The 23732-nt window shown below is 36.9% G+C and overlaps 2 protein-coding genes and 1 non-coding gene across 3 annotated transcripts in view; all 3 read right to left on the reverse strand.

Annotated features, from left to right (window-relative positions):
- Kcnd2 (potassium voltage-gated channel subfamily D member 2) overlaps positions 1–23732 on the reverse strand; it is a 500479-nt gene that overhangs the window by 114550 nt on the left and 362197 nt on the right. The window lies entirely within an intron of this gene.
- LOC130889661 (U6 spliceosomal RNA) lies at positions 1832–1938 on the reverse strand. The gene has a single exon (XR_009058619.1). It is a non-coding gene; the product is annotated as a U6 spliceosomal RNA (small nuclear RNA).
- Positions 3560–4105, reverse strand: LOC130880916 (60S ribosomal protein L19-like). The gene has a single exon (XM_057780092.1). The coding sequence runs from the start codon at positions 4103–4105 to the stop codon at positions 3560–3562; it is 546 nt and encodes a 181-aa protein (XP_057636075.1).

A 23732-nucleotide genomic window follows, 5' to 3' on the forward strand; every position in this document is an offset into this window, starting at 1 on the left:
TCAGCTTTGACTTTAAAAATCACTAGCATTTAAACTGCAGCCTCATGACTAAAGGCTGGACTACTTCATACATTATATTCATGTCTTAGTCCCAGATAAATACCCTGTCATCTCAAGAATATTTGCATAAATATTGAATGCATAATGAGTACTTAAATCCACAAAAGCGGTATTTTGTGAGAAACCTACGCGTGACATAATGTTACCTGAGTGGAAAATATCAAAATGTTCTCTTGACAGAATCTGCAACATTTCTCAATATGCTAGGTGTTCATTTCCTTTGCTATCAACAGCTTTGGGAGCAGTTGTTAAAAAAACATTTAATCTCTTTTAAACTGCAGCTCCTCAAGGCTGATGTGATCACTAAACCAAAGATTTTCTAATTTAGAGATTTAGTTAGCAGATGCAGTTAACACTCTGCTTACAACATTAACAGGCACAGATACCTAATTTTAATTTCTTCCTTAAAAGATTATAGGAGGATGCTTCTGGCAAGAATAATTTTCATATTAACACAACGGCAATTCAAAATGAGAAACTTTAACTTAGATGTGCTAAAACTCCAAGGAAAACACACTATGAGGAGAATATGGCTTACTAGCCCTTAAGCAGAGATAACACAATTTCCTCATTCTTCTAATAGGTTGAGAATTACCTAAATATGTAAGCAATAAAAACAAAATTGGCTTGCATGTTATGAATATATATATATGTATATATATATTATGTTTCTTGTTTTAAATTGTGTATGCATCTGTGTATATGTGTTTTGTGTGTATTTGTAAATGCTGGAACTGAAGTTGCAGGCAGTTGCGAGTTCCCTGTCATGGGTGCAGGGAACTGAATTGGGTCCTTTACAAGAGCAGTATTCAGCCCTAACTGCTGAGCCTTCTCTTCAGTTTTTGGATATTTTTGTTTCTTGATTGTTTTCTTTAAAAAAGTATTAACAGCAAGCTGTTTTTAAGTAAAATAAAATCTGTACCATTTCTCTACCATTGAAATGGATTTAGTCAAATCACAGCTAGATTGTGTAAATGATGAACATAAAATTTGGGATAGCATGGGAGGGAAGTAGATATTTTTATGAATAAAAGAAATACAACACCAAGTTTGGCTCTTCACTCTCTGTATTGTGATTCCATTTTGTGTCATATTTCTTTTTTAGAATAAATCAGTGCCTTGGTCATTTCAAATGCTAACAAGTTTCTGTTCACTGAAGATCAGTTGCTTCTGTGTAATGGGATCAGTACTGTTTGGGCTTGCCACATCATTGTACAATTATTATATTGTGAATTGTTATCTCGGCGTCATTCAGTGTTGATCCATGGAAGATACCTGGATCATCTCTTTGAGACTTATACCTTAATGAGAGAAATTCCAAAACGGTGGACTCATTTTATTTATCTCCTTCTTAAATAACAATGCTGGAACTTTTTATGTCTGATAGAGTCACCTCTCAGGATTTCAAATCTATCTCTATCCTGTTTTTACATTTGCAGTTTTGACCTGAACTTCTCTGAACTTTTGTGTCAGACCGATCAAATGCATATAACATTTCCATTAGATGCTCAAATGACATCTCATTCTTCTAATTTCCAAAACTAAACTCTTAATGTCCACTCATTTGTGTCAATACAGCGCCATTATTCCAGTTGCCCAAAACTTAACATCTGAAACCATTCCTGAAATCTCGCCCTCCTATGCATACCACTGTCCATCGAACAATTTCCAAAAGTTCCTAACAATTAAGCGGTGATAACTACCCCCAGTCAGCAGGCCCGGCATGAGAGACACAGCACTGGACTATGGCAACGCCCTTCCATCCACCTTGCAGATTTATGTGCATCTCTACCATTCTATCATTTGCTTCTTTTTCAGGCCATGTTAATCTTTTCTGTATCATTCCAATCTTAGTAGATGTGCTGCAGAATTGAGCACTCTCTTTGTCAGTCCATAGGCAGGAGATTTATTTAAAATATACGGTTAGTTCATTTCCACCTCACTCTCAGGAGAAGCAAGGGCGGCTCACAAGCTCTGTGCCGTTTGTTTTGTTCACTCTCTCAGTCTCACTCCAACCTGCTCTTGTTCATCTTAGTCCAACAACCAATCTCTTTACCTCTTTTTGCACATGCATGAAGAGACATTTTTCTGCCTTAGGCAATTCAATTTCTTCTTCTTCTTTTTAAATGAAACCTTTTACTGGCTAGTACTTCTACAGAAAAGTTTTTTTAGGCTGTTCTGGAGATGACACCTTAGCCAAGAGTTCTTCCACGAGGCCTGTATCACTTTCATACATATCCTGCAGCATTCACCATTTCCATCATTGCTTTTCATTTTTATCCCTTGGAAGAATGCAATTCCCTGGAATCCACGCAAGTGCTTTTTTCACTGTGTCTTCATTTTCACATAGGAACAGTGCCTGACACAAAGTAGGAACATAATAAAAATTTATAGAATTAATTCCGAAAAGCTGCAGGAAGTGTTGGCATGGAGAACATGGTAAATATGTATTTAATGATGAAAGCCTCCTGGGCGAATATACACATAAATGAGAACACTCATGTGGCGGCTGTACTAGCTCAACTTAAGGAATACATTCCTTGTACAGCTGGTAGAATTCCTGGGAACATTAGGGAAAGAATGTTTTCCCCTAGGGATATAGCTAGCTCTGCTTTCATTAAATTTTTATTCATGACTGAAATGTGCCAAGGGAAATAACATTCTTGGTCCATTCAATTACAAATTGAATATCCCCTCAAATTTTGATTTAGATGGTGAAGCCATCATTAGAGTATTAGTTTCCTTCAAGCTTTCTACACTATTTATATGCTCACTGGCTACATCCAGAATCTAAAACCCAAATTCTCTGTAATGTTTCTTGAGTGAATGAATGACTTAGTGAATATGTAAATAAATGATAGCAAGCATCTTACAATGGGATTTCATTGGAGATTTCTTATAAGGACATTTACAGTTATCTTGACAGCATCAGAATCAGCTTGCTTCTGTATATGGTAATGCGTATAGTAATGCATATGCTTCTGTATATGGTAGTGTAAAAATTCCCATGCTCCAAGGGCTTTGGAATAGAATACCTTTACTGATTCTCAGATTGCACAGTGCTCATACTATTTTGTCCACTAAGTATTCGGTATTCTCTAGAACACTGGAACTTCTGAAAAAATTGTTTGACTTTTGCACCTTTAGTTTTCTGTTCACTGCCCTCAACTCATAACAGACTGAAAGTCTCTGTCTAAATTATTCTAAGTTTTGACTTACTTTGAATAATGTGTAAATTGAATGATTTTTGTTTTCATTTTTCCAGGTTTGTAAATTTATTGGAATTGGTGCTTCTTAGATTAAAAATGCTGCTCCACTTTCTCAAAGACATTAATAGAAAAAGCTTTGACATTTTTTATTTATTATTTATTTTTTATTTTTTTAAGACTTGTTTTATTTTAATGACTGATCCACCTGAGGCCAAAGACAGCCCACTATGTACAGACTCAAGAGAAGCTCTATTTCTTGGTCTCTTCCTCCTTGGATAGAGTCTTGATGATCAACTCCTTCTTGGCCTGGAGGCGTTCCTCCCAGCACTTTTTTGTTTCCTTGGTCTTCGACCTGAGACAGCTTCAGCCTGGTCAGCCAGGAGCTTCTTACCAGCCTTGTTTGCCTTCAGCTTGTGGATGTGCTCCATGAGAATCCACTTGTTTTTGCAGACATTCCCTTTGACCTTCAGATACAGGCTGTGATACATATGGCGGTCAATCTTCTTGGATTCACGGTATCTCCAGAGGAGCTGGCGCAGGATCCGCATTCTTCTCATCCAAGCCACCTTCTCAGGCATTCGGGCATTGGCAGTACCCTTCTGCTTTCCTATGCCCATATGCCTGCCCTTCCACGGAGCCAAAGTGTTTTTCCGGCATCGAGCCCGGGAATGGACAGTCACAGGCTTCCGGATGATCAGCCCATCTTTGATCAGCTTCCATATCTGCTGACAGGAGTTGGCATTGGCGATATCATTGGTTTCGTTGGGGTCCAACCAGACCTTGTTTTTACCACAGCACAGGACACTAGAGGCAAGTCTCTTCTGTAGCCTGAGCATACACGTGGCTGTGGACACAGCAGCGAAGGCTTTGACATTTTTTATATGAAATGGTGTTGCCTTACTAATATGCTTCTCTTTATTTACTTAGATTACTTATTTCTAGGTGAACTAATGTCTTACTCTTGGCTTATGTGAGCAAAATTGATGGCAACAGAAATAATTTTACTTTTGTGAATGCATTATTTTCTCATCAACCTACAATAAATTAATACATTTAATATTATATAATGCACTTGCCTTTATATATTTTATAATTATATAATTTAGATATAAATTGTACATTACGAATGTGATAAATAGTTCTTTCATGAAAACCTTGGTTAAATTATTTGCATCTTTCACATAATCTTCCAATTTGAAATTGGAATATGGACTAAACAATTCACTTTAATTCAATAGAATTGGTATAGTTAGGTAGCTTAGAAATCTGACTGTTGGAAGGATATTGGCAAAAATATGTCAATACAAACTGCTCATTCCATTTACTCTTAATTGTGTGTATATGATTTCAGGGCTGAGTACTTGATAGTGGATAACCAATTAGGTGGTTCATCCCAGGGGAAGACTATTTCTCCCACTCTCAATATTTCTTAGCTGCCCGTAGTTATTTTTGGGTTCTGTCTTTCTATTCTTTATTTCCATGACAAGGACAAATGACAACATTTAAGGGTTTCTGGAAATGGTGAATTCAATCTCCAGTCTCACCTAGGATGCTATGGTACAAAGTGCTTACTTGAAGTCATATTGCGATATAATAGCTTTTCGGTGCTTGATGAAAACTGTCGTGTCTATGAATGGGAGTGTGTTAGCCAACTGTAGATAAAATATCTGATGAATCTAAAGGGACTGAGATTGTGTAGAACATAATACAACACCAGGGAAGAGCAGAGAGATCATGTGAAAACAGGTGTGAGCTATTCAAGGATTTTCTTTAGAGTGAACTCTTTCATTAGCACAATGTATATTTCAAAGCATATTTATGTCAGCCTCACTTGAACTTCCAAACAGCAGTAAGATCTGTGTAGGGTAAAAACTACAATCTTTCTTTGGAAATAGGAAGAAAATCTTATAGTGATTTGCCCGAGTCATAATTATTCAGATTTCAGTGTTGAATGAAATTGTGTCTTAATATGAATATACAGAATGCTGTAACATTACATTTCGAATAAATTCAAACTTTCTTTTTTGTCTTTTTTTTTAATTGAAAATAGACTCTTCTCTTATGGAATACACCCCAAACACAGTTTATCCTCCCTCTACCCCTCCTAGCTCCCTACGACCACACTCTTCCCAGATCTACTCCCTCGCCATTTCTTCTTCAGAAAAGAGCAGGCCTCCAAGAAACAACAGCCAAACAGGAGAAAAACAAGATACAATAAGAGAAGACAAAAGCCCTCCTATTGAGGCTGAACAAAACAACTCAATAGGAGAAAGAGTCTTAAGAACAGGCAAAAAAGCCAGAGATACATTGCTACCACTGTTAGGAGTCCCACAAAAACATCAAGCTAACAGCCTAACATAGACCCGTGTAGGTCCCATGCTTGCCACTTCAGACTGTGAGCCCACGGAGCACTGCTTAGTGATTCGGTGGGCCCTGTTCTTCTGATGTGCTCCAACCCTCCTGACTTGACAGTCTTTCAATCCTCTCTTCCTTGGGTTCACTGATCCCTGAGGGGAGGGACCTAATAAAGACCTCCAATTTAGACTCTCTCTGTGCATACTGTCTGACTGTGAGTTTCTCCACCCACTCCCCTCTGCTACTGGAGGAAGCCTCACTAGTGAGTACTTGGAGTAATGTTGGGTATTGGAGACTTTGGCCATTTGTATCCAGGCAAAGCTTCCAGTGGTGGGTTACATTTGCTTGAGCTGTTTGTCCCACAGAGGTCACTAAACAACCCAGGCTGAAGCTAGGACAGAAGGGTGCCCTCCAAAAACTGACAGTGATCCCATTGCTCAGGACAACTTCCACACAGCTCACTGAATATAATGAGTTCAAGCTTGCGTGGGCCTTTACTTATATGAATTGTTGAAACAACTCAATGGCCTATTGAATACTTTTTAAAAAGGCTATGTTTTCCATAATATTGTGTATAGTATAATGATCAAGGACAGTGTGCTGTCAAAATAAACATTTTCTTGAGCTTTTTATTGTACAGTTTGTATTAATTGTTTATCTAGAACACCAAGCTGCTCTTACAGTTCAGTTTTGTACGTAGAAGCAAAAGTAGATCAGAAAAAACCCTATTTACATATCAATACAAGAGTACTAGAAAAATAATCAAATATTACTGTGATCCATACATTCTCAATAGTGATCTTAATTTTAAAACAAAAGCTGTTAGAACCAAACAGTGTTAATGAAAATAAATTCTTATACAAGCTCGAGGAGGGAGAGGCCTAGTGTATCAGATCAGTTTCAAGGACTTCTTTTTCTGTTTTTAATGTAGTTTCTAAGTTGTTTAAAACCTGATTTAAGGGGATGTGCTTTATGACATTGCTGCACAACTGGGAATTAATTACGAGTTTGTGTGTGTGTATGTGTGTGTGTGTCTATGTGTGTGTGTTCCACAGCACAGGTGTGGACGTTGTAGGACAACTTTGTGGTGTGGAATCTCATTCACCACCTTTAAGTCAGTTCCATCAGTCAAATTCAAGTAGCTAGGCTTAAGCAACAAGCTTCATTATCTGCTGAGCCATCTCATTGGCTCCCAAATAGACATTTTTAACTACTTTTTATAAAATGAGAGACAGTATGATTTTAAATATGTAGGTGAAAACCTATGATGGACAATGGTATGGCTAATATCTGTTATTTTGTAATCTAAAACAAGAACTTCAGATCATCCAAGCTGTTCAGAAGAATTGTTGACCAGCTGCCTGAGATAGTTTCTGTCCAACTAAGCTTTCTGGCAGTTGTAGAGTGAGCTCCAGGGCTCCAGCTGTTATGAACTGTCATTCATCCAGGAATGCAGCTGTCTTTGAGTCGCTCTTGCTTTAGTAAGTAAACTCTCAACCATACACATAAGTAACCCCACTAAGTTTACTGATTCAACAAGCTTGACTTTGGTGATATATTTGACTGGGTCTGTTGTCAGTTCCCTGTGTATGATAAGGAATGTTTGTTCATTTCTCCCCAGGAATAATCACACACACACACAAACACACACACACACAAACACACACACATGATAAGATCTGGTTTTTAATTTTCAAAGATAGATTGAGTATTTATGCTGTTCTTATTAAGATTTATACAGATTTCCAAATATGAATTTACTGAACTGTAAAAACCCAAACCAGGAAAGATTCTAATACTTTTCAAGTTTCTCATGTTTTTGATTGACATATCTGCAACCCCCCCAACTTTCTCATAAGAAAGCTGTTCTCACACATTTTCAATTACATTTTACAGTTCATAAGATGGGCTCTGTTTCTGAAGCATTGTCTTTTGAGTTTCTCTGATTTCCATTCAGTCTTCTCCATGTGAAAAAAATTGTTTTCCTACGTACATAGCACAATTCAAAGGAGTGCCTTCTATCTGCAGATGAGTGCCACTCTTAGTCTTGGCGAAAGAAACGCCTGTGTTCACAGAGCTGGGGCTGATCCATGACTCACCACTCATAAGATTGCTGAGAGCAAGCGACCGTCAGTTGCTCAGCCCTAAGTCACCACTTCAGAGGCCGTGGAAGAAGAGGAGTTGGAAAGAATATAAAAGGTAAACGATGGTAGAGAATGCTCTGAAATGCTGTTGTCTGAATATCATGGCTGCTGCACTCATGAACTGACAGTAGCCATGGTTACCAGCACAAGATTGGGACTGCAAACATTCTATCATGGATGTTCCATGGACTTACTATGCCTCACCTTTCTCTGAGGAACTGCTAGATGTTAACGGCTTCCAGAAGAGATGTGGCCAATGTGCATCTTTTGTATATTATTCCTGCTATTTAGTGAAAGAGCAATACAGACATGCACATGCAAAGAGTCATAAGTAAGCTCAATGTGCTATGTTCACATTAAAAAAAAAAGTAGATGTGGACTTCATGTATGAGATCATCAAAGAATTAACTAAAATATTTTGAACAAAAGGACAATTTTTTGTAATAAATTTTTTTTTGTAATAAAATGTGTTTCCACTTCCATCGTAGAAAAGAGGAGCAGGAAATAAATTGAATTAGTTGACAATGTACATGGAACCCTAAAACCTACTTATGAAACTTACAGTGCATATTTAGGAGATTGTTACTTGACACTTGAATGAAGACTAAATTTTTCTGATAGCTGATAAAACTGTTGCAAAGCTTGGATATACTTTAAAGACGAGAGAATGAAAATGGTGAATGCCTGCAATGTCTTCAGTGAGATCACTCAGTTTTTCATTAATGGAAGTTGCTTGGTTATTTCACTGTTTATTCCTGACATCTACTTTGTTTCATTGGTTCTAAGGGATGGGAATCAATAAACCATTGGATCCTAGACACCACTTATGAAGGCTACTCAGTTAATTTTATAGCAGCTATTTATTAGATATTAATGCCACACACGATGGGCCAAGTCCCATTCTATTTCCCTCCAGAATGAGTCACAGCATAGGAAACACTGAGTTTAGATACTTTGAGATGTACCCATACATTAGTGAGTGAACTTCTAAACTGTAAATTCATAGGTTTATGCTCAAAAGTTGTGTTAGTTCTTTTTATAATAAAATCAAAATGGTTTTCCAAAAATGTAATTGTTCTTCAACTACACAGTGAAATATTTGAACACATTTGTTTGTTATTGTCAATAGCTAACAGACTGATTTTTTTATATATTTCCATCCATTGGTTGCCAATACTTTCATTCATCTTGTGTCTAACTGCAATTTTATTAGGTGTGAAAACAATGACACCAAATGTGGCTTATCTCACTAGAAAATAGAAACGGTAAAGTGTGTGGCTACCTGAAAAGACTGGCGATGTTAAGTTTAGGGAAACCAAAATCCACTAGTGCACATTCTTGGTGGGAGAATTAAGACCAAATTTATTTAGAGGTGTAAAATATATTGATACGTCATTTTCTTGGGGAATGTTTGGTTATGATTTAAACTTGATAGCAAAGGCAGGGGATAAGTACAGATTACACACACATGGTGTCGATGTAACCACAAAGACTGACTAAGAACTGGGAGGAAACCAAGGGAAATTCCTCCTCGAACAATCTTCCACTGTTTGTCATCAACCAGTCAGAAATGAATATCAAGTATAACTTTATTATAAAAATGCTTACTTCACAGACTCTGATTCAAAACTTTCTATATAGTTATCACCTACTTTTATAGTATTGTGATTTGGGGCTAGATGCAAGGCCAGAGTTCTAGTTCTCGGTTGCCAAGGGAGTCGTAGTATGGACAAAATGAATCCATTAGGTCATTTCTGCAGCATGTGCTTGTAGCTCCTCTTTAGACCAAGGACGAACTAGTACTGTGAGTGGCTTTTAGTTCCTGCATATGCTTACAAACCTCTCATGTTACCATATTTATATCCAGCAGACCTAGTCAAGCAACAGTATTTGAACAATTAGCCTTTTAAGTACAATTCTGCCATATTGCTAATGTGCAAAAGTTTTTTTTTTTTCCCACATCTGAGACCTAGTCTAGATATTTAACCAGAATGGCTTTTGACTTCTTCATTAGCACAGACAAGCCTGGAAGTTGGAATCTTATTATCTTTCTCTCTTAAGTATCTTGCATTATATCTGTAGTACCAGGCCCAGGCCCATCAACGTTTACATTTACTTTTATTCTAACATAAAATTACTAACCATTCTTGTACTTTGCTCCTGTTCCACTCTAGCTTAAATTCCTCTCTAGAATTGCCTGCTTTCTACATTGGCCTTTCACATATTTCTAGGTCTTCAAGACCCACGTAAGATCACACAGCAAAGCACCTTCTGCTTAATGTGATCATCCCAAAATTAAAAAAAAAAAAGAGAGATTGCTTCCAGAGGAAGAGTTTGCAAAGCCCCACCCAGTATGCAAAAACCTACAGGTTTGACCATTACCACTTTTTAAAGCCCTGCCAGGAAATTTACTATTTTATGCATGCATTTCAAATTGTTTTTAATCAAAAAATATTATTGGGTACTTCCCACATTTGAGGAAAGTCTTAAGTGTGATAGGAACTTTGTTTTCAAAGTCAACCTGTAGAAGAATGAAAATAGATCCATATCTATTACCATGTACAAAACTCAAGTCCAAATGGATTAAAGACCTCAATATCAGTCTGAACACACTGAAGCTGATAGAAGAGAAAGTGGGAAGTCACTCTACAACTATGGGTACAGGAGACCACTTCCTACATATAACCCCAGCAGCACAGACATTAAGGGCAACATTGAATAAATGGGACCTCCTGAAACTGAGAAGATTCTGTAAAGCAAAGGACACTGTCACTAAGACAAAAAGGCAACCCACTGACTGGGAGAAGATCTTCACCAACCCCGCAACAGACAAAGGTCTGATTTCCAAAATATATAAAGAACTCAAAAATTAGACGTTAAAATGCTAATTAACCCAATTAAAAAATGGGGCACTGAACTGAACAGAGAATTCTCAACAGAAGAAGTTCAAATGACCAAAAGACACTTAAGGTCATGCTCAACCTCCTTAGCAATCAGGGAAATTCAAATCAAAACAATTTTGAGATACCATCTTACACCTGTCAGAATGGCTAAAATCAAAAACACCAACGATAGCCTTTGCTGGAGAGGTTGTGGAGTAAGGGGTACACTCATCCATTGCTGGTGGGAATGCAAACTTGTGCAACCACTTTGGAAAGCAGTGTGGCAGTTTCTCAGGAAATTTGGGATCAACCTACCCCAGGACCCAGCAATACCACTCTTGGGAATATACCCAAGAGATGCCCTCTCATACAACAAAAGTATATGCTCAACTATGTTCATAGCAGCATTGTTTGTAATAGCCAGAATCTGGAAACATCCTAGATGCCCTTCAATGGAAGAATGGATGAAGAAAGTATGGAATATATACATATTAGAGTACTACTCCGCAGTAAAAAACAATGACTTCTTGAATTTTGCATGCAAATGGACGGAAATAGAAAACACTATCCTGAGTGAGGTAAACCAGACCCAAAATGAGGAACATGGGATATATTCACTCATAATTGGTTTCTAGCCATAAATAAAGGACATTGAGCCTGTAATTCATGATCCTAGAGAAGCTAAATAAGAAGGTGAACCCAAAAAAAAACATATAGTTATCTTCCTGGATATTAACCTTCATCAGGCGACGAAAGGAGACAGAGGCAGAGACCCACATTAGAGCACCAGACTGAAATCCCAAGGCCCAAATGAGGAGCAGAAGGAGAGAGAGCACGAGCAAGGAACTCAGGACCGCGAGGTGTGCACCCACACACTGAGACATGGGGATGTTCTATCAAGAACTCACCAAGGCCAGCTGGACTGGGTCTGAAAAAGCATGGGATAAAACCAGACTCGCTGAACATAGCGGACAATGAGGGCTGATGAGAAGTCAAGAACAACGGCACTGGGTTTTGATCCTACTGCACGTACTGGCTTTCTGGGAGCCTAGACTGTTTGGATGCTCACCTTACTAGACGTGGAAGGAGGTGGGAGATCCTTGGACTTCCCACAAGGCAGGGAACCCTAGCTGCTCTTTGGGCTGCTGAGGGAGGGGGAGTTCATTGGGGGAGGGAGAGGGAAATGGGAGTCGGTGGCAGGAAGGAGGCAGAAATCTTTAATAAATAAATAAATAAAATTTAAAAAAAGAAAAGAAAAAGAAAGCATGGTCAGAGGAACTGGAAATATGGCAAAAATGCACTATGTCCTAATCTCTACCTAGATTTATTATCAAATCTTATATTTATTGAAATAACATATGGTATCCGGGTGTAGGAGGTCCTTTTTTCTATGTGTTGCTTGTTAATGAATAAAGAAACTGCCTTGGCCTGATAGGGGCAGAACTTAGGTAGTTGGGGAAGATGGAACTGAATTCTAGGAGGAAGAAAGCAGAGTCAGGAGAGCCACCATGGAGTTACCAGAATCAGACATGCTGAATATTTCCTGGGAAGCCACTGTCACATGGTGATACACAGATTAGTAGAAGTTGCATAAACTGAGATGTAAGAGTTAGCCAATAAGGAGATAGAGCTAATGGGCCAAGCAGTGTTTTAATGAATACATTTTCTGGGTGGTTATTTTGAGGCTAAGCTAGCTGGGTGGCCAGGAGAACAAGTGGGCACTCCTCCAACAACTGGTGGCCAACATGCACATACTAGTTTTATTTTTTTAAATAAAGTTATAAAATAGATAAAATAAAAATAAAGTATAATCATATTACAGTGACAAAATCCTTAGCGATTATAGCTGGCAAAGCCCTGTGTTAATCATAATGGATATTTTCGGACAACTTACTAATCAATAGCCGAAGGTTAAATAATCAAGGCAGAATCCTTGATCTCCAACAAGGTATAAACAAACACTTCAGCGTGTCCGTGTGGGCTGCTGAAAGTAAAAACAATTGCAACCACATATAATAGCAATTAACATTGTGAAGGGCCATGAAAAACAATAAATAATAAATGCCGATTCTAAAGTACCCATTTGGTCTAGTCCTACACAGTGAAACTGTCTTGCTTCCAATATTCACATTTGCCCTTCTATGTAGTTACTAGCCTTGCCAGAGAACGTTTAAGTAGTTGAAAAAAAAAATTCAGTATTAGCCAACCCATGTCCAGGTTAGGCCTCAAACTCTTGTTTCCTTGATGTTTAAGTTTTTACATTACTTTACTCAGTCTTAAAATTTATGTCTGCATCATGTATGACCTTTTCTATTCAATGGGTTGTAGTTCTCCCAAGCATTAAAAAGAGTTGCATATCTTCATGTCTACATTATGCTTCTACGGAATAACTTTGGTGCAAAGAATAATTTTTGAAAATAATAATTCTCTAAAGGTAAATAACTTAACAAGGAGGTTTAGTTTAGCAAAAGTTGTCTAAACATAAAGGAAGAATGTTAAAAGTGTGTGTAGAGGTAGAGAGTCTTGCGAATACACTGTATATGTTATCACAGAGTATATAAAAAAGAAATGTGTGTATGCAGGTGTGATTCTGAGGTAATGAAGATTATATGGTTATGACATTGGTTTGAGAGTCCATTGATTTTGCTTTAACCTTCTAAATGATAAATGGTATTATTTTACCAATTTTGTTTGTTTATTTAATCACAGAAATTTTGAGTGATATATTAAAATTTTATATGTTTACATAATTTACCTAATCCTACAAGGACAGATTATCTTTGAGTAAAAACTTCCATTCACTACTCCAATAAGGTGAAAAGAATAATTTCCTTATGTGTTTTGATGTAGCATCAGGTTCTCTCTCTTTAAAAAGAGCTCTATAAAATGAAATACATTAGTCTTCATGCATTGTTGAACTTTGAAATTGATGTTTTAATAATTAAAACTTTCTGGTTGAGAGGTTTAGCACACGTTTCTCTATTTTAACATAAACTTGGATATATTAGTTACGGGATGGTTAAAATCCAATATAACATGGCAATAAACCATTTGGTTAAGCAAGATTCCTTATTTTTCAGTAAGTAGACTTTTCCTTTTGCTCATAATGAAGGACAATCTATACAGTGTGCAGCCAGCCTTTCTGTCTTATCTTGGCCAAGTCATAATGAATAAATTAAAAAATAAACCTCTAAGAAACAAGGACATTTTCATTCAAATATAACCTTTCATTTTTTTTATATATAGTTGAATACCATTTTTCTCAGAAGTATGATGGGTAGCTGGCTTCCTTCAAAGGCTGAATGAAAGGAGAGAACTCGCTCCTGCCACTGCTCGACTGCCTTCATCAGTCAACAGCTGCAGTAAAGTGAGACACTGAAATATGCTCCTTTCATCTTGTTTTCTTCCTGTGCTCACGCTATTCTCTATTTTTCCTTTTTCTACAGTCCCAGAATGCATTCTTCCATTACCAACTGTCAACAGGATTTCAATTACTTGTACTTTCTGAAAAACAAACTTACCTACTTTACTTAACATCGTTATTTTATTTATAGATATCTTGTCAAAATGAACAGCTCTTTAACTGAAATAAAAACCCTAATGACAAGACCTTTGTACTGTTAACTTTGCTTAATCCCTTTCAAAAGTTAAAACATTTACTACATAATACAGAATTTTTTTTTGTACGATATCTGGGAGACTCTGGAATAAGTAGGTAGGTACATTATCCCAAGTACTTTGTGCTAAGTACAGTGTCCAAATAAGTGCTAATATCTTAGAAATAACATTTCTAGGTTGCAGATATGACTTAGCTGATCAAGTTCTTGTCAGACAAGCATGAGGACTTAACTTCTGATCCTCAGAATTCATGGGAAAGTCTGCAGTCCCAGTGTGGGAGAGAGAAGGGGAGGGAGGGAGAAAGGAGGGAAAGGATCTGCTGGACAGTCAGGAAACAGCAAGCTCCAGTTCAGTCTTCAAAAATGGGTGAAGAGTGATTGAGGGAGACATCCAGCATTGCTTTTTTTATAAAATATATTTATATATTATAATATAAGTATAATTATAATAATACAACATATAAATAATAATAAATATTATATATTATAATATAAATATAATTTATAATATAACCATTGTTACTCATCAACACCATAACCCAATTTTTAAGAATCTATAGACATATGACAGCTTGCTCTCAGGCTGATAGTTCTTGTGGCTAAAGGTAATGCTCTAGTCACTACCCCACTTTCGTACACCAAGGTGTTTACTTGATGTGTGTCATCTCACCTACTTGGATTCAGACATTATGATCTAGTATAGTGATAACTTTTTGTTATCAATGGGAAAATTTACTCTAGGTTTGAAGATCTGTTTTCTTCAAATGACTCAGTAATGTACTGATTAAATTTTTTATAGTTTTTCAAAGAAATGTTAGGTCTTTTGTTTTGAATTTCATCATTTGACTATTCCATAGGCAAATAGTGTGCTCTGCTGCTGGGTGCCAGCCCTGTAGTAGCCAGGTCCCAGAGATAGATGGTGTGGGAAGGATGAGCCAGACATGATGGTTAAGAGAATCTTGCAGCCTGACTAACTAGCAGTCAGAATGCTTCTTTATTTATAAAGAATTAAGTAAACAGAGATAGATACATGTTGTTCCAAAACATAAAATATACAATTTTTGTTTTTGAACACGTGTTTAGCATTTTCTCTTACAAATCTGGGTTCATGAGTTCAGTCATCATTGTAAACTGTGACAGAAGAGTTATCATTTTCCCTCAAGTTTCATCATCATTGATAACACTTATCTTTTATAGTCATTTTTACTCATCAACCCCATAACCCATTTTTTTTTTTTTTTTAGAATCTAGAGACATATGACAGCCTGTTCTTAGACTGATAGCTTTTGTGGCTTCAAGAAAACTGGACCAAAAGAAAATCTCCATACCAGCACACTCAGAATGCCATGTCCCAAGCAGTGTATCATTAACTTTTAATGGTCAGAGTGTCCAAGAAAAATCCATAGGCCATAGCTGCTTCAGTTATTATTCAATTTCTGCCACAATATGATGGTTTATATTTTATATCTTTAAAGAATGTGTCTATATGTCTAATCTTGGCATTCTTTTGTTCCTTGGTTATATGACATCACAGTGACTCTGCATAAGCTAATTTTCTAAAAAAGGGAGTAGCCAATATCTCATCCTTTTATCATCTTATCACATAATTCTTGACCCATTCATGTAAGTTTCTGTGTGGGGCAGAGGTAACTTCAGTTAAACTAACTCTGTTGCTGTCTCTGCCACATAATTACCTGAGTGTATAGTGGGAAGAGGCTTGCAATGTGACCTGCAGCCAACTCCTCCAGCCCACCAAATCTTGTTCACATTTTTCAAGTTTATTTTGTTTTGATTATCTTGTTCCTGAGTGAGTACAGGGGCAGATGTTTCAAGAAAATCTCATAGCCTCATATGTAGACTTCTGGCTTCTTAAGTGCTTTACAGACTCCATGGCATAAGGAAGACCTTAAGTATATAAGGATATCTCCTTAAAAGCCTGAGGCATGGTATGCTTAGAACTTTCCTGAGGGAGCTTGGAAGCAGTACTCCTGGGAGGAGACACAAATGATTCATAAGGAAATTTCCATCAATCCAATGTCCTTAAATTCTACAAATTAAAAGCCCCCCTCATGCAGAGATCAAAACCAAAAGTTTCACGGTGGCCATCATGTGGCTCAGCTTTACTGAATCTTTGTTAAGCAGCTGTACTGGCTTTATGACTTCTGCTACCCTCATCGGATATGGCTGCAGCACTGGATATACAAGAGTGAACAGGATAACCGTGGTCTCTGCATGTATCTTTCCCTATGGACTCTAAATTACATTCTGAGACTAGATATTACAGATAGTGGGTGAATGGAAGCAAGAAAGGTACTTTTAAGATTAAAAGCATCAGTTACATGTTTTGTAGTTAGAATTCAGGATTTTATATTGAGAAAACAGAAGCATTTAGCTTAGACACTCATAACACAAAGTTTAACATAGTATTTAAATGAAATTGCTTTTTCTTATGTCTGTAGATATAAAGTAATCCTAAGGAATATTATGTTATTCTTGAGAAAACATGAATTTTAAAAGTAGGCTATGTACTTGCCCCAAGTAAGTGAATGAGCCCTGTGAATAAAGAAACTACTTCCATATCTTTTTTTTTCAAGAACAAATCCTTCTGAGCCTCTTTTTTATAGACACTCTGAAGTATGGACAATACAAATATTTTCTTTATATTGCAGTTTTCAAGTTCATAATTCGATGCTTAGTTTTCAAAAGAGTATAAGCCAAGAATAGTCAGGACAATAAGTAAAATAAAATTAAGGCTTTCAGGCTGCAGAGCCAATACTCTTTAAAAGACCACATCATGGGGCTATATTCTTCCTGTTTAGTGTCTGTTGCCATTGTTACAAATTCTATTTCTTATTTCTCAATTATGTTTTCTGAATTGGCTCCCGCCAAGCATTCTGTTATATGGGTGGTTGGTCTTCTGCTGTTCTAAACACTTGCACAAACTTAAGAACAATTATGTCTTGAAGTTGATTACAGACAACCAACTTCCTAGAACATGCAGTTCCTCAGACAGAACGAAAGATGCTGGTAAAGCAAAGGGTACCCTTATAGCTTCACTTTTTATTGGGTTAATGAGCCATTAGCCTACACTTGAGGTGCAGAAATTCCCAGCATTCCTTGGGAGAATAAGAAAGAATTGCCAACTGGTAGATTTCTCCCTAAATTCTTGAATGTTGTATGTCAGGACATGAAATGGAGTTATTTTGTTTATGCGCTTACTAAATTCACATGTTCTTCTATAACATGTTGCAATGCTGCTGAATAAAGTAAATTTTCACTAAATTAATCTGCACCTTGGTGGGTCTGTCCTAGTTCAATACATCAAGCTATTCATGATGCAATTAAAGAAAATACACAACAAGAAAATAAAATAAAATAAGAGCTTGCATTTTTCTAAAATAATTTAGTATCTTTGCCTGTTAAACAATGCTAGTCTTGAAAACATACCAAATTTTAATGTGAATATAACTTCAAATCTTTTATAATAAATAAGAGGGAATATAAATAGAAAGGCTGTCATTCATTTTAGTGACTCAATAAGAAACTGTGAAGAGACATAATTTAAGGCAGAGAGGTCAATGGTGTGTACCATAGAGAGTTAATTTAAGATAGACAATTAGGAAGATGGTATGTACCATTGGGAGTTTATATGGTACACCTCTTCGCAACAGATTGTTAGCTTTCCTCGAAAAGTCATTGTATATATAATTAGATAGAAAGCATCGTGCACGCAGGTACAAAATTATGCTTACAGGAAAATCATTTTCCTTATGGCTGACTCACATTTTGATTCTGGCTTCAAGTAAAGAAAGTAGATAAGCTGGCTAGCGGCATCACAGCAAACACCTGGGGCATACATTTATTACAATTTTACCGTAAGGCCTCATGCTGTGACAGTCTAGCACTGAACTGCTCTCTTGGATGTCGTCCAGAGGAAGGCAATTACAAGAAGCACCGGACTTTTCCTGCTTCATGTATAACATACTTTTAGGTCATAGCCTAAGAAACCTTGCGTTACAGGTCATCTATGAGCACACCTGGGATTCGATGCATAATTTCTGTCTACCTAATATGGCATTTGCATTATTTCTGAAGCTGGTATGGAATAATTAATGTGATTACTGGGTCACGATATGCAATTTTATGGTTATAACTACCAAGGATTAGTTTTATGTGTTTATATGGTTTTTCTTGGATATCTCAAACAAACAAACCAAATGCAAAACAACAATAAAAGCCCAAGCAAACAGAATTTAAGGTAATAATATAAAGGGTAGAGAATAAAGACAGCTGTGTAAATAACAAGAAGAGAAGGGCCAAAAAAGTGGTTTGACACTACAGCATGGAAGATACTTGAGTGTGACCTGATTTAATACATGCCAGGCACATGATAACTGAACATATACAGAAGCACATATGCACACACACACACACACACACATCTTGCAACACATACATGTGAAACAAAGCTTTCTGTAATTTTTACCTTTGGGTAGTCAAATAAATGAGATGCTAAGCATACTCCACATGCCATTTGATTTTGTTCATTAAAATATTAATCGTCCACTACAAGGGAAGATATCATATCATTAAGGGGTCCTAATATGTAACTACGGGAAAAGTCACCACTGATAAAGTGTGGCTCTTTTTCTTTTAAGTATGTATTTTTAACTTTAATTATGAGAGTGCACGCACCTCTGTGTGGGTACAGGAACTTTCTGCTGAGGCCAGAAGATTGTGTCAGGTACCTTGGAGCTGGAAGCTGCAAGTGGTTATTTCATACCAGCTTCAAAACCCCAACAGTGTTACTTCTACAGTTTACTCGACTCTCAGCTCTTTATGGTTCTGGCTACACTCTGCTTGATTTTCAAGCTATTTGAGGACGACCATGTACACCTACAACTGATCCTCGGGGGTTATTGCTATACAATGTGGCTCTAGAGCACTAGGTTACAGCCGCATGACATGGATATTCGGAACTAAGCTTGGGGTTTCTGAGACAGCAGCAAGAACTCTTAACCTGAGCAATCTCTGAAGCCTGCAAGCGTGGTTCTTTATGCAAACCCAACGTTTAGGACTGAAGCACTTGTCCAAACCATTGGAAGATTCGAGGAGATGAGCCATTTCCATCAGAATTTCAAGTAGTTTCATGACATCTCTTGAGATAATAAAAGCTAAATACTGTAGCACTATTTATACTTAGAATGGCACATAGCACCTGTGTTTTCTACTCACATTTTAGATGTAGTTTCTTGTTTTGTGTTTATAACAGCATTGATAGCTTGTCATAGAATTGCATTCCAGTTTTTTACTTAATGAAATTAATCCTCAGTGGTAGAAAACATTTTTCTCTTCACTAAAGTAGTAAAAAGTAAATACATTTTAATACAGGGAATTTGATAATAGAATTATTTTAAGCCTATTAAACCCAATACACTAATTTCCTTATTTTACCAAAGATTTTCTTTATGCCTTGCCCTGTGCTATCCCTCAATGCCACAAAATAATTAATACTACTCCGATAGCCTTATCTAATTAAGAATAATGATCTTATCTGAGGGACATATCAAAATCACCACAAGCAACAGAGAAACAAGTTATTTGTAGCGTGTAGCAATTGCCTGTGGCCAGCCATGCGGAGACCTGCTGTCACTGGTAGCATCTTGTTTACAGACCAAATGCTCAGGAGATGCAAAGCATACTTTGTTACTTCTAAGTAGTATTAGCACAGTTCAGATTTCTCCAGATACAGATGCAACTTGGTAAGTTCACACACTACTGGCCATCTCCTCCGATAATGTGAATATTAAAGATTTGGAATCACAGTAATATGGACTATTCTATAAGACATTAGTTGAGGAAAATTACAGATCACAATACAAACAAAAAAACCTCAGGTCATTAGGCTCACGGCTTAATTTCCTTCTTTCATTCTCCATAAAAGAGTTATCTATAACACATAAAATCTGCCATACAACTCAAGTCAGTGTTATATTCCAAAGGGTTTTACATGATCTACAAATGTAAGGTTATTATGAAATAAGTCATATTATTACATAGAGGTATAGAATTAATATGGGAAGTTGAAATTAATATTAAGGTACTAGACTCTGTCCAGCTATGAATTATATACAAAATATGTACCTCTGTTTCTAGCCTTGACCTAGTTTTGAACCCCAAATTATTTTACATACTTCATAGGAAATCTGGCTGTTATTGAAAATTAATTAATCTTTAGGAGTATAACTATTAGCCTCACTTAAATATCCTGTTAACTCTGAAAGCAAATCTAACAGAAGACACTGGAAACTTAGAAGAGGCTGGTATTTCTGCTGAAAACAAGCATGCTTCGTCTAAACAGATCAGTTGGAAGGAAAAGCAATTCTCTGGATACATATGGATATATATCTTCTGACAATGTTGACAAGATGTCAACATAATGCAGTGTATATCCCGAGGATCTCTAACCTACCCTCCTGCTAGAAGACTCGGGAAGGAAGGGGAATGATTTTGACACCAGAGTCGATGAGGCTCTCCAGTGAGAGTGATGGTGGCTTAGACCCCTTTAGTTTTCTCAAATGAGTGAGGATGATAAGCTCTTGATATTTAAGGGAATATATATTCAGAAATGTCAAGTGTAATATGACAAAATATTATCTTAAATTTCACATTCTTTTATTCTCAATAAATACTCCCACTTACTAAAGCCAGAATCCTGACATTATTTCCATCATCTAACTGTTCAACTCTGAGTCATTAGCAATTTTAATGCCAAATAATAATGCCAGACAATGCACTTTATTTTCATGTCCATTTCATGACCCACTTCAGATAATTATATCACCCATCTTCCCACATATTTAATCTTTCCTACTTTCTTTCCACTTGCCGTTATTTGTGTAGCAGCAAAGAGAATTCTCCAACACCAACACATGGTCTAAGATGAAGCTCCCTGGCAACCATCCTTCAATGCAGACCTTATCACACTGAATAAAATCTAAAGTCGATACAGTGTTTTCTAAGATCTCAAATGATTCATACTCCCTTTTGCCTTGCTTCGTCTCCATTGGTCTTTGTAGTTTGCGGTTTTGCTTTTTGAATAACCCAGACATATTTGCTTGTACTGTTGAGATTCCTCACTCTTCCCCTTAATTGAAATATTAACTACTTGAGGAGAGCAGTCATCGCAATTGTTTAAGCTTTAAAGCATAGTGTTCAATCCTATTATGTCTTACATTTTTACCCAGTTCTATAAAATATATGGTGTTAAACTTGAGTCACCATTAGAAATCTGGAGATGTTATCAGTAATAGAGAGCTTGTCTAAAAATCAGCAAAGCCCTAAATCTACCCTCTACTCATGTATGTACTCGTTCTCTCTCTCTCTCCCTCCCTCCCTCCCTTCCTCCCTCCCTCCCTACACACTCACACACAAACATTCACACATATATCATTATCAGTATTTAATCAGTATGTACCATCAAATCTGGAACACAATGAAACTAAGACATTTGCTGAATGAGCACTATCACTTATTCTGTAGAATAGAACAAAGGTGAAATATTCACCTTGTTGCCATGTTCTGCCACCAGTTTCATATTTACAAAGAAAATTGCACTACCACTTTTTTCCCTAACACTGTTTCTTAAACTTTATAAAGTCAAGGGTGCTTTGCTAAGCATGACTCTCCAAATTTTCTTCAGTTACTGAGAACTATGTACATGCCTATGTAATGTGCTCACTAACATCTGAATTTAGCTTATCATCCAGTATGATGACTTCTTAGATATGTCTTGCCATTAGTCCTGAAAGTGCATTTGCTTCGTTCACCTCACTGTAAAACCCAACCTGCCTGACTGATAGAAGACCAAGTTCCATGAAGTAGAACATTCTCAAACATTAAAGTCAAAGCAATCCTAGTCACTTTAAGCACTCATCACCCAACTCAACTGCTTTCAAGGCAAAGGTTTCTTGGCATTAGAAAAATGGTTCCTTTGGAAGAAAAACTCATAGTTAGACCTGCTTTCATATCACACCACAAAACCATGCTGCTAGGAAACTCAAATGCCAGAGAAGCAGTTGTTCATTCTATTTTATTCCTGTTTCCTCATACACTGGTGCAGAGTAAAGTGGGTGATTTGTGGAATTCCAGCAGGCAAAGGAAGGATGAGTAAGTGACTAAGACAAGCACTAGAGACAGCACAGACATCATATTAGCTACTGGGGACATGGCAGTACTTTAGGTCACTCCTACATATGTCATTGTAGGAGTTTCAGGATGCATTTCAGGAGAACAATTCATGTCAACCTACAGGAGAACAAAAGACATTTTGCCAGAACAGGAAAAGTCTCCTTATTTGTTTTTAAAAGGAGCAATGCATTTGACATTTTCACTGATAGTATCTTCCCAGGCAAACTGATTATACATTAGAATATCTCATAATCGTACCATTTGGCCTTTAGAAATAGAGATTTCTATTTCTATTGGGATTTACAAGGTATCTGTCAGCCCAAAATCTGTTCATGAAAAATTGAGTACGTGGGTCCCAGGAATAAACAACCAATATCATTCCTTTTTGCTCTCACCAATGATTAAGGCCAGTGCTGCTTACAGATTTCTGAAGCAAAACAAAGAACTACAGATGCCTCTGTGCAGAGTCACAATAGGATTGGATTCGGGATTCTATGATCTCATACTGTTACTATGTTTAACTTGCTGTATTACCTTGTTAAAACATACTATTCAAATTGCTAGGACCTCTACTCTCTTGCAGATGAAGTCTGGTTTAGATGACTTGTATGTTCTAAGATAGTAGGATAATTAAATTATTAGTCAATTAAATTATTAATATGTGGTATGAAAAGAAAAGTTCAGATGAAAATATTAAGCCTAGTACTTAGCAACTCTTTCTACTATGTTTTCCCCTCAAGTCTATAATAATACATGCATGTGTCTAGTAATTCTCAGGAGTATTTTAGCATAAATTTATGCAAGTAGCACAATTTACCCATTACCCCATAAAGTACCTTTGCTCTTGCAAATAGACGTGATAATCATAATTTTTAAACTTTACAAAAAATGAATTAAAAGCTCCCGTGTCATATAGTTATCTTGTAGTATAGAACATTTCCTGGCATACATTGGCATAGTAAAGGAAGCTTCAAGCCAAGGATCATTGCAGTTTAATTGGGTTTAGTTGGGGAGTGAATACATATAAATAGGGAAGTATATGTGTGTGAAAGGAGGGTGTGTTGGGAAATAAAATCCAAAAGACAGTTGGCAAAGAAATTCAGTGAAGCAGATGAGTCCTACAACTGCAAATAAAAGGAGATGAGGCAGAGAGTTGCATAGATTTCATGAGAGCTGAAGGGGAGAGGAAGTCAAGTTCAACAGAGCTAACAGTGATTCTCTTTTACTGTGCTGCATGCCCACTCCCGGAGGACCGAGTGTGGAGTCTACACTTTC

This window comes from Chionomys nivalis, chromosome 1 (assembly GCF_950005125.1).
Source record: "Chionomys nivalis chromosome 1, mChiNiv1.1, whole genome shotgun sequence".
Lineage (NCBI taxonomy): Eukaryota > Metazoa > Chordata > Mammalia > Rodentia > Cricetidae > Chionomys > Chionomys nivalis.